This window comes from Petromyzon marinus, chromosome 27, assembly GCF_048934315.1.
Source record: "Petromyzon marinus isolate PM22_M1 ecotype Great Lakes invasive population chromosome 27, UKy_Petmar_22M1.pri1.0, whole genome shotgun sequence".
In the NCBI taxonomy this organism is placed as follows: domain Eukaryota; kingdom Metazoa; phylum Chordata; class Hyperoartia; order Petromyzontiformes; family Petromyzontidae; genus Petromyzon; species Petromyzon marinus.
Window position 1 is genome coordinate 644,954 of NC_133693.1, and position 12,311 is coordinate 657,264.

General features: G+C 49.1%; 1 protein-coding gene across 1 annotated transcript; it reads left to right on the forward strand.

Moving 5' to 3' along the window:
- Positions 1-1,385: 1,385 nt before the first annotated feature.
- On the forward strand, positions 1,386-8,811 carry THEMIS (thymocyte selection associated). Its single transcript, XM_076069990.1, has 7 exons — positions 1,386-1,709; positions 2,609-3,106; positions 4,104-5,134; positions 5,611-5,710; positions 5,970-6,038; positions 6,485-6,586; positions 7,813-8,811. Exons 1-7 carry the CDS (start codon positions 1,556-1,558, stop codon positions 7,884-7,886), a joined length of 2,028 nt encoding a protein of 675 aa, XP_075926105.1. The 5' UTR covers positions 1,386-1,555; the 3' UTR covers positions 7,887-8,811.
- The last annotated feature ends 3,500 nt before the right edge of the window (positions 8,812-12,311 follow it).

The window sequence follows — 12,311 nt, forward strand, 5'->3', positions numbered from 1 at the left end:
CACTTGTTGTACTGCCATCCGTGGGACATCCCGCCACCCCGCGGCTTCAGAAGCTTCACAAATCTGTCCGCGATGCACCGACCCTCGCTGGATCCGCGCGCCACCACCCCTGGCTGTGATCACTGCGGCATCACCTCGAGGCTGGTGGGACCGCTCAACGCTCGTGGTGATGGCGATTCACGAGCGCTCTGGGGAACAGCGTTGTAGACCTCAAGGAATGTGATGTTTTTCTCACATGTAAACAAATCAAAGTGGAGTAGATAACAACTTTTACAGTTAAGGTTTAGCAATTTACTTTGCGGCTCACGAGAGCATCGCCGAAATAGTTTTAGAAAAATGTTGGGCTCCCTTGGAAATTCATCTCCATTGCAATCAACCGCTCCATTGCGGCAAACGAACGCCTCGTCGATGCTTTGACGAGTCCGATGTCGTCTTGATGTAGAATTAATGCCCAGAGCACGCTGCGCAATTCACAGACTTACACGTTTTCAATCGGATTTCGGGAATGTTTATTTGACGTAACAGAGCGGCGCGCTACATTGCTGGGCGAGAGGGATTAACGGCGGCCGCGACGTTTATAGAGGAAACCTGCGGAGCTGGAACTCGCGGAAATTAATTCTCACGCAGCCATTGTAACGTGAGGCCCGAGCGGATTTTCGCGTTCGGTAAATTCAGATCCCTTCAAACAACCTTCCGTAAAAAAATCCATAACAAAGTAAATAAGATCACGGAGAAGGCGAGACGTTGACAAACTATTCGGAAAAATGTAAATTCTTAAAGCCGTTTGAGAACCTACAGCTGAACGATGGCCTCCCTAAGTAGCGTCTCTCACGGGGAATGTCTGCGCACGGTCGTAACGAGCTCGTCGGTGCGGGTCGGCGAAAGTGGCCATCACTGGCTCAGGTGTTACTCGCCGCTGATGTTAGCCGTGGCCGGGAACTGAACTCACCGGGTGAGGGCACCAGGTTTGTAGCACGGTGCTATAACCATTGCATTATATACTTATATCGTACTTTACATTTGAAAGCAATATCGCTTTCTGATGGGGACACGCCGTACGAGGGAGGAGGGGACGAGGAGTCACGAAAGGCAGAGGTAACGCACACGATGTATTTAGCAAGCCACTTCACTGTATCATAATGAAATATATTTTTTATAATTCTTTAAATAATTTCAGGCGAAAAATATTAGGTTTAATATGCTATAGAGTCACTACAAATAATTCGGAAAATGTTGCGAGCACCAGCTTAAGTTCGTATGGAATGCTGTTCACACTACAAATAGCATGCCAGCCTTTGTCAGAAGCAATAATCGCAGCAAACTTTTGGCCGCGGTAGATCCGAGTGCTGCATTATTAAACGTCGAACTGCAGACACGGTCGTGAGGCCATCATATCACGGTTTTGTTCCGGCTCGACCGTGAAGTCTTTGGGCTGACTCGGCTCGGATGTGCCAGTGGAGAAGGGGTGTGGGAGCCCCGGCAGGGCAAGAGAGAAACGCCGCTGATTCCCCTCGCCCCTCCCCCGCGTGCTCCGTTCCAAGGATCCATCTACGACATGGGAGGCAGCGAAATCACTCTGTCCAACGGCGACGTGATAAGGATCACCAAGATCAAGCTCGATAAGATTCTGGTGAAAGTGGTGGCCATGGACGGCAAAGAGTGCATCGTCCCTCGCGGCATCATCATGGAAATCCCAACCGATTACACAGGTATGGATTACAACTTCTGTTAAAACACGTTTAAAGTTCTCCAAGCAAGCCGTGCAAAACAGGCCTTGCAGCCTTGCTAAATTCTCTGTTCAATACGATAATCATTGACGCTTTGAAAGCGCAGTTTGTTGCTGGCTGCTTCACATTTTGGGGCTTTGGGTCAGTACCCGGCAATCAAAATAAAGGGCAAAGATCCAGCACGCCCTACGTCGCACGACCGCTGAGCGAACTCATACACAATCTCTGCCAAACCTACATCGCTGTAAATCACACACCAACATCGCTGTAAATCATCAACCTACATCGCTGTAAATCACCAACCATCATCGCTATAAATCACCAACCTACATCGCTATAAATCACACACATACATCGCTGTAAATCACACACCAACATTGCTGTAAATCACCAACCATCATCGCTATAAATCACCAACCTACATCGCTATAAATCACACACACATCGCTGTAAATCACACACCTATATCGCTATAAAGCACACACCTACATCGCTGTAAATCACACACCAACATCGCTGTAAATCATAGACCTACATCGCTGTGAATCACCAACCATCATCGCTATAAATCACACACACATCGCTGTAAATCACACACCAATATCGCTATAAATCACCAACCTACATCGCTATAAATCACACACACATCGCTGTAAATCACACACCAATATCGCTATAAATCACCAACCTATATCGCTATAAATCACACACACATCGCTGTAAATCACACACCAACATCGCTGTAAATCACCAACCTGCATCGCTGTAAATCACCAACCACGGCTGCGAGTGGGAGGAGATTGGGAGCTAGGGGAGAAAATGCAACAACTCCAGTCACCGTGCCCGCGTGCTTTTGCTTTGACTGGACGTGGCCACCGCAGGCCTTTTCCAGATCCAGCCGAGCAAGCGCATTTACGCCACATTCGAGGACATCGCCGAGTGCTACAAGCTGGCCCGGCGCGGCGGCTGGCACCTGGCGTTCCACGCCTCCGTGGAGATCCGCGCCGGCGACGTCACCGTCAAGGCAGGCGAGCGGCTGGTGCCGCTGGCGCTGGAGGAGCGGCACGGCGAGGGGGGGCACCGCGACCACGACGACGACGACCCCCCGTGCGTCCGGTGGCGCTGCGAGCGCAAGGGCCGCGGCGGCGGCGGCGCGGGGGCCACGCTGCTGCTGCCGCTGCGTTTCAAGGGCGACTTCTACGAGGCGCGGGACAACGGCCACTACACGTTGCTCGAGGTGATCCACTGGCGGCTGCTGCAGGACGGCACGCGGATGGTGCGGCCGCTCACGTCCACGCAGGGCGTGCAGCACCTGCCGAGCGGCTTCCAGGGCGTGCTCAAGCTCACGGCCAGAAGCTCCATCGTGGGCTTTGTCAACGGTGAGTTCCCCGCTCTCCGTCGTCTCGGTCTCGAGGTGCCGTCAAACACTGCCGCGGTCGCTTCACGGCAATTGGGGCGGAGCAGCGCAGATGGGGTGAAATTGGGGACGATGGAACAATTCCAAAGCAAACACTTTGACAAGGAGTGCTGCCGCGGTCGACTTGCAGTTCAGTGGTCGCCGGTTTGATTTGTTATTGAAGAAACGGTGCAGGTTTCTTAGACCCCCCCTATGCGGCCTCTCTCGACACAGCAGTACACGTGGCTTCAATCACAGTCCATTGATCAGCAGGTCGTGTGTGGTGGGGTAAAGAGTGGGTACTCCTACCTCTTCTAAGACGTCTGATCAGCACTAAAGAGTAGGCCTAAATACCCTCGAGAGTACCTTCCATATCGTGAAGGCCCTTCCATCGACAGTGGCGTGAGCTAGAAATTGCAGGGCTGCACCTTTTATTTTTGTATTGCCACGCAAGTAGAGGATGTCAGTGAGTGAAGTTTTTGAGGTGAAAGCCACTGAGAAATAAAGCATCTGATGTCTCTAACAGGGCTGAACTCGAGGAAACAATCTTATTAGGAGAATTAAAAGACCTATAAACAATGCGGTGTTTGTGCTGCTTATTTTGAGACGGACGATGATAACGCCCCGGCCAAGGTTTCATATTATCCGAGCAGTGTTATCAGAATGATTAATCTCCTTGCCTACTGCTGCTAAGCCACGCTCATTCAGGCCAGATCTCATCTGGGAATGGGACTTGTTGAATAGCAGCGAGCTTTAGGATGATTGACAATGAACACACGAGAGGAAGAATTTATCAACCTAATGAACCCTTGTGGAAACGGCAGGGGCGCATCAAGAAACAGCCACGATCATGCTGCATCTCTCTCCCATGCGTTCTCGGTTTGCACCGAGTGTCGTTTAGCATGATGTCCGACGTTTCGCTCCACAACCTCTGTTCTAACGAAGCACCGCTCCTCTATTCTGTGCACCCTGTTTATCAGATGCCATGGGAGAGGTCATCGTTCCATCTAACCTGGACGTCGAGGTCAGAGATGTCACCGAAGAGTACAGGCAGAAGACATTCGTCATGCCAGTCACGCTGGTGGAGATCTTCAAATACCCGGCCGACCGCTTCCCGCTGTCCATGCTTGTTCTGGAGGCGCAGCGGTGCTACTCATCCTGCCCGAAGGTCAAGTTCGAGGTCGGCGCTCAGTTCACGGTCCACCGGGCCATGGAGGTCCGCAAGGTTCTGGTGACGCGCGAGCGCCTCGCTCTGCCGCCGCAGAACTTCCTCGTGCCGCTGTTCTACCACGGCCTGGTGACCAAGCGTCCCCGGGTCTTCTGCTCGACGTTCGACATCGACGCCGCGTGGGCCAAAGGCGACGAGGATCTGGAGGTGCGGGCCACGATGGACTACAAGGCCGACCACGAGGAGCTCGGTTCACTGGCGCAAGGGGACCGGCTGACAGTCCGGGGCCGGGAGTTGCTCCGCATCAAAAGCAACGACCGTTACGAGGAGCTGGAGACCCTGCGGTGCCTGCGGAGCGCCCCCTCGGGCGCCCCCCACGCCGCCGCCGTCGTCCACCTGCCCCTCTACGTGCAGGGCAGCTTTGTGGAGGTGGTGAAGGAGCAACGGCGATTGTCGCTGGCGCAGGTGGTGGAGGACGGCCCCATCCCCGTCAACGTCAAGGTGGTGGCGGGCGACCCGCTCCTGCCAGACGATCCGCTCGCATCCTCCTCCATCACGGTGGAGGGGCACTTCGAGGACCCCTGCTTGATCGTGAGCGGGGAGATCGCCGCCGGCTGCTTCGAGATCCCCATCAACAGGGTGCACATGAAGGTGCAAGTGTTGGAGAAGGGCAGCACGTGGCCTGTGCCCCCGCCGCAGATGAACCTGGAAAAGGTGCCGTCGTATTTTCTGAGCAACTTCAGGGGAATCAATTCGGCGAACAAGGGCTGCCCGCCGGTGCCCATGAGGTTCACCAGAGACAAAGCCATTTCGAAGGAGAGAGGGCCAGCGACGTCAGGAAAGGTGACTACGCCGGGATTTCGAATAACACCCCCCCCTCCCCCATTTTGATACGAATTCGAAAAAAATCTGCACATCTGAAAATCAGCTCTTGATATAAGGTGTTGTGTTATCTGAAAATGTCACAGCAATGACGTCAATTCCATGAGATCGCAGCGAGTGATGCGATGTCGTCACGTTCGTGCTTCGTCCGCCAACAGTGGCGTCACGAGGCATCTTGTGACGCGATGAGAACATTTAAAACTCCTTCGTAATCTACAGTTGGACTAGGGTCAACTTGAGTAGACTAGCCACACGTGAGTACAACATCATCACGACACGTGTTTATTGCACGAACGTTCAGCTGAAACAGAGCAAATGCTCACCGCTAGCACCTGGCAGTTAGGATTAAACATGAATTAGTGTAAAAGCAAACACACAATCGTGCCCCAAATGAGCCATCCATTAATGTAGTTTATTTTTTTTCTTCCCCAAACCAGGATGGCCAATCGTCTCCGTTGGAATTGTCGACGCCGAATGTTGCTGAGCGGTCATGCAGCCTGAAAATCCAGACCACGGCAGGGGAAGACATGGGGAGAGGTACGGCCGTTTCACCGACGCGAATTAGCATTCTGAAACTTCTGCACGGTCTTCATCATTCCCCGAGCGTCGCCATTTGTCATTGTTTTATAAATATTGCAGAGCGATTTCATATTTCAGCCTGTAAAAGTAGTGTTATTCCCATCAATTTAAACCTGCACGTTGTCATCAGCTTATGAATGTGGGCATGCTGAATATTTCAGGAGAATTATTTTAATAAACTTTAAATAAACGATGACACGGGTTTGTTTTATACCAGCCGCCTCGGGCAGCGATGATGATGACGACTACGAAGATGTCTATGTGGAGGCGGAGCCCTCTCAGTCAGGTAAAGACGCCACACCGACACACACCACCCAAGTTACAGCAGGAGCATTCGCAGTGCGGAGGAACTTCTGCCGGTAGTGTAATGAGAAATCAATTGCAGGGTAGCACCTTTACCACTTGGACTTGTATCTGAAGACATAATCTATACAAACAGCAACACAATCCTGTCGAGTCTAATTCCGGTCTTGATCTTGGACATCAGGGTCACCTTCACACATTATAACATCGCTCAATTACACTGCGCTGTTAATTGTAAATGAGTTCCAGTGTGTGTGTGGGGCATTGGTTAGCCCACTGCACTACGAACCCGTTGGAATATGAGTCGCCACCAATGTTAGCCGGGACCGCAAGTCAACCCGCGACACGCGGGTCCGCAGTGCAGTACGCTGCCCGCTGCGCAAGGCCTTCCTCGCATGACTATTGTTAGGTGAATTTTGTTTTTTGCAGAAGCATCTAGGGACAGTGACGACAGTTACAGCGACATTGGCCTGCCGTCGGAAACGATGGAGTTCATTATTGCCCAAGAAGCGGCCAGCAGAGCACAAGAAGGTGAGGTGGAGTAGTTCAACAGGAGCGGTGGCCGCTGTGGACCCAAGTATGCGGTGGGACAATGCCGGCGTCGTGATGACGAGGCGCTGGGGTGACTGTCCTTGTGAAGATGGCTTTGCAATGGCGGCTTGTCATTGGCCAGGGGCAGAATTACTTGGGCCCTTTCTGCTTCATTTTCTTCAAGCGGTGGCAGCACTAAGTGGGAGTAAATTGATTCGGCCAATAAGATTGCTGAATATACATCTCATTGGAGCGGACAAACCGGGCTCCCAAATGTCGATTCTTTTGTACTCGGTTCTGTCAGCAGGTCATTAAATACAATTTCATTTTCTCCCGTAAGAATAGTTTTTCATAATGTTACATCAACATCTCGCATTTCCTCGTAGATCCTAACCGAAGTGATTCGAAATGCCCTCCAAAAATGAGAACTAAAATTAGCCACTTATTATAAACGAACTTTTATTAACTTTTATTTTTCTTATATTAAATTATAGAAGTATATATTTGAAATAATAGGTGGGGCGCTGCCCCAACGCTCCGTAGTGCTGCCATTGGGCAGCAGCGTAGCAGATGGTGGTGCCAATGTGGTCGCCACGTGCCATTTCAAAGCCGCTCATCACACACGTTGAACAATAAATTAATCTCCAAAGGCAGCTTGAGGGTTTTGGAGCGCTCAACACCGACGTGCCACTCTGGGACTTGCTACGTACGCAGAGCGGTGCGTACCTAAGAGTGCTCCTTAGCAGCTTCAATTAAACGATACATTTACTCTGTGTTGAGCACATTCAAGCACCGTTCAGCTGAACGTTGGCTGTCAGTGAATGTTTATTTTTTCTCGTGGCGAGCTGCAGTACACCAGCCGATTGAAACAAAAGATTCTACGACAGCAAGGTCATCGTTATATATCAGTGTGAGTCCCCCAATTGCAACGCGCCCAAGTCGGCAAAGCGGCCATCTAGAGGACAAGCAGATAATGAGTTGCACAGTTTTGTATGCATCTTCATTTCCAATCAGACACCGATTTGCAGATACGAATGCAAATGAGTTTTTAGCAAGATTTTTTTTCTGGCAGATGTTAAGTCTGCCCTGGAGAACTCTCGCATGAGCGGTTGCCATCGTCATCTGCGCAGGGAGCACTGTTAACGATCTTCTCGCACCGCCGATCAGCACGGTTGGCGACGTACGGCGCGATAGAAGTTCAACCTACGTACTTCTCTCCATTTCAGATTTTCGCGAAGACGACAAAAATGTCTACACCAACATCGTGACAATCGGCGGCAAGAAAGGGCCGTGCAAGTAGCGACCTGCTACTTGACAGCCGCTCATCGCTAGCGACCACAGAGCGGCTCATCCGATCCGGCTCAAAGAAACAACAGAAGGCGATTGCTTGCGTTGCGATCGGAACGTCCTTAAATTGTTATTATTTTGATGATTTTTTTCTATCTACGTGGCTTTACCGAAAGACCCAAAGAAGTGGAACAACAGAGTCCAGGGAACGTCGCGCAGCACGCGGGGTGGGGGAGTGCGTGGGTCCCCGGCAGGCAACCGATTCGCTTTTTCGCCATTCCAATTCGGAGCCTTCACATCACTACCACCAGTTACTTGCTTACCGGATTATACGACGCACTTTCTTTCCCTGCATTTCAAAGTAAAAGTTGGGGTTGCGTCTTATAATCCACTGTGTGTGTTGCGTGTGCGAGACCAGATTTGTTTAAGTTCATTGACGCCAGGCCAAAATGTGGGGTGCGTCTTACTTTCCGAATCGTGTTACGGTCTCGAGGACGCGGCACGCGAAGTTGTTGAGAGTGGGGAGCCCCCCGGATGCTCCATGCCCGTCAGGCACCGTCACTCACCTGTGCTACAGCGCTACCTGCAGGCGGCTGCTGGAAGCCCCACTCCGCTGATGATACCCAATCTACCCAATTGGCCCAGTGTTTGCTTAAACGTAACTGATTAAAGTCTAAAGGCATTCTTTCTCGCGTATTAACATTCTCCACAACGCCTCTCAGTGGTTATATTATTATGATGTTGTGTGTGCAGAAACGTAGGTGATGTCTGGCTAGCGACCTTAGTCTACCCATTCACTCAGCTGCGGGGCTGAATTATCAATATACGTCAATACAGTAATGGATTTATACAACTCATAGAAGGTATATAGTTATCAATTAAATGGCGTGGTTTGTGACCGTGTGAATAAACGCCACCGATGGGTGAACAACTCGAAACCGAGCGAACTTTGTCTGTTTCACCGTGACGATGACGCGTGTCCTGGAGCCTGTGATGGACGCACGCTCACTCTGTACAAGAGTGGCACAGATGGCCCAGCTGAGGCGCAAGTCAAATCGAAATGACACCGAGTTCGTTCGTAGAGGTCGCCGGGAAGATATCCCGGGGCGGTGAGTGAAACAATGGGCAGGTTCACCAAGCTGCCCTCGTAGGCGTCCTACCCGGGAGTCCACCACAGTCGATCGCAGTCTCGCGTGGTGGGGTAAAGTTCGGGCGCTCCCTACACGGACCCTCGAGAGTCCACGATCTGAGTTTCTCTTTCCGCGAGCGGTGGTGTGAGCAGTCATTGCAGGGCTGCGCCTTTACCGTGCGCCGTGCCTCGTTACAGCCGCGCCCGACGGATTGAATCTCCTGCCAGGATTCGAAGCTTTTAGATTATATACAATTTATGACATTTCATGCGAATGTTAAAACGTCAACAGATGCGATTGGGGGCCGTCCATAAATGACGTCACGCACCTGGGGTGGGGGGGGGGTCAGACATTTGTGACGTGTGTGACGAGGGGGGGAATTTTGATTTAAAGCTTTCGTGACTGCAGTGATTCATATTCTTGGTTCTTCGGTTAAGTCACGTAGAAAGGAAACAATAAAATAATAAAAATATAAAACAATTAAATTCTCACGACGTTTCGACTGCAACACAAGCAATCATCATCAGGTGTGAAAAACCACAGGAATAAAAATTGAAAAAAGTGGCGGTTTTTTTAAACGTTAGCACAACGGAGAGCGATTTGACAGTTTGTTCAGATGGACGAGTCCATCTATGTTCGGAAAAGAGGGGGGAGACGAAAAATAATGGATGCGGTCTGAAAACCACCTTAAGCGTGATCAATCAATTAAGACCCGAAATGGTTTATCAAATCCTTCCAATGATTGCTAAGCCAGAATCCATCTTCTCGATTGAAATTGTCTCTGTGCTTGTATATGTGGATAGCCTCATGAACGAATCTCTCATGGTAGCCAGATGGCTTACAAAGAAACTCTGTCTTGGAGAAGTCAATGTCATGTGAGCCTACTAAATTATAACAATGATCTGCCACGGCCGAGGTGTTGGTCCTACCGTGTTTTAGGTCTGCTTTGTGTTCACGAATGCGGTCCGAGACATGTCGTTTGGTTTCTCCAATGTAACTACTACCACAGAGGCAACTTGGTTTGTAGACGCCAGGGTACTGTATGTCCGGAATCACATCTTTTACAGACGGAACCAGATCACGGATTTTATGTAATGTGTTGAATCGGACCTGGATCTTGTGTTTGTTCAAAATTTTGGAGGTCTTTTTTGTGATCCCCGTAATGTAGGGTAAAGTGATGGTTTTGAAAGGCTCCTCAAGAGGGTCCTTCTTCATGGTTGGAGCGATAGTTTTACGGATTGTGTAGTCGGAATAACCATTAGCCTTAAGAGCTTGGTGTACGTGCTTGAGTTCACTGGCTATGTGTTCCTGGTCGGATATGCATTGGGCTCTATGGTGCAGAGTCTTGATGAGGGAATTCTTCTGGGATGGATGGTGGTGGGAATCCGGTTTCAGGTAAGCATCCGTATGGGTATCTTTCCTGTAGACAGAGTGGCTCATTGAACCATCAGGTCTCTTTTTTATTAGGACATCCAAAAAAGGTAGCTTGCCATCTTTTTCGACTTCCATGGTAAATCTGATGGCTGGGTGTATGAAATTGATGTGGTCGAAGAATTGGTCTAGAGCAGGCCGGCCATGTGGCCAGATGACAAAAGTGTCATCCACGTACCTCTTCCATAAGGTTGGGCGCAGAGTGTCAGTCTGGATGGCGTCAGTCTCAAATTTCTCCATGAAAATGTTAGCTATAACCGGAGATAGGGGAGAGCCCATTGGGGTGCCCTCAGTTTGTTTGTAGAAAGTTCCATTCCAAGTGAAGTATGTATTGGTTAAGCAGTGTCTCACCAGGGGGGGTACCTCAGTGTAGTTACATTGGAGAAACCAAACGACATGTCTCGGACCGCATTCGTGAACACAAAGCAGACCTAAAACACGGTAGGACCAACACCTTGGCCGTGGCAGATCACTGTTATAATTCAGTAGGCTCACATGACATTGACTTCTCCAAGACAGAGGTTCTTTGTAAGCCATCTGGCTACCATGAGAGATTCGTTCATGAGGATATCCACATATACAAACTCAGAGACAATTTCAATCGAGAAGATGGATTCTGGCTTAGCAATCATTGGATGGATTTGATAAACCATTTCGGGTCTTAATTGATTGATCACGCTTAAGGTGGTTTTCAGACCGCATCCATTATTTTTCGTCTCCCCCCTCCTCTTTTCCGAACATAGATGGACTCGTCCATCTCAACAAACTGTCAAATCGCTCTACATGGTGCTAAAGTTTCAAATAAAAACGCCACTTTTTTCAAATTTTCTTGCTGTGGTTTTTCACACCTGATGATGATTGCTTGTGTTGCAGTCGAAACGTCGTGAGAATTTTAGTGTTTTATTATTTTATTGTTTCCCTTCTACGTGACTTTACCGAAAGAACCAAGAATATGAGGGGGGGGGGGGAGTTTGAGAAATGTGACGTCACATCAAAATGCGCAACTTTAAATACAGACAACACGTTCAACTTAATTAAAAAGACTTTTAAATAAATGTTTTCTCCTACAACATTAGAGTGCAGCGCCAATGACAATAGTGTAAAGCGATTTGAAGCATGTTTTATTTTCAAAATGGAAATATGGTTTGGGAGGGGGGGGGCAGAGCTTCGTGACGTCATATTTGAGGGGGGTCTGATTTTTTGTGACGCCGTGTGACGAGGGGAGGGGGTCAAAAATTGTTCAAAATCGCGTGACGTCATTTATGGACGGCCCCTTGGTTAATTTCTAAAATGTTTAGTAATGTAATATATATTGTAACTTACATGAACACATGGAAAACAAAGACTGCAAAGAAGCCGGAGAGTTTCAGTTTCAGTTGATTTATTTCGGTATAGCCCTGTGAGCCATTCGGGTCTGGAATCGGGTGCAACCACAACAAACAAAAACACGAACAAGAAAAACATCTTAAAGTTACTTTGTGACTGTGCAAACAGAAAATCCATGAAAAAAACAGCAAAATATTCCTGAAAAAAGCACCGTACACCAACGCTGGGTGCAAAAAATCCCAGTGGGATGCAAGTCAAACAACAACAAGAAAACTTAGATTAAGGCCATCAGTCTAACTCCATACTACAACAAAACAAACATGTCCAAACCAAAAAAGTTTTCGAAATCACCAAAAAAATAAAGCCATAATTGCAACGTAACAGTGATCACAGGGACTGTGACCGAATTTTTACAATAAACTACATAAATAACATGTAACACCAAATCCTAGAGCCATAGCTGGCTGCATGAGTTACTCCACAACAACAGAAGCATCAGTCGGAGTATCAAATTTTTCAATGCACCTTAAAGATCAGCACACAAAATCAAA

Bases quoted from the DNA above. Each gene is read 5' to 3' on its own strand.
- THEMIS (XM_076069990.1), top strand. From the start codon at position 1,556: ATGGGAGGCAGCGAAATCACTCTGTCCAACGGCGACGTGATAAGGATC. The intron at 5,135-5,610 runs GTGACTACGCCG...TCCCCAAACCAG, and splicing joins GGCCAGCGACGTCAGGAAAG to GATGGCCAATCGTCTCCGTT. The intron at 5,711-5,969 runs GTACGGCCGTTT...GTTTTATACCAG, and splicing joins AGGGGAAGACATGGGGAGAG to CCGCCTCGGGCAGCGATGAT.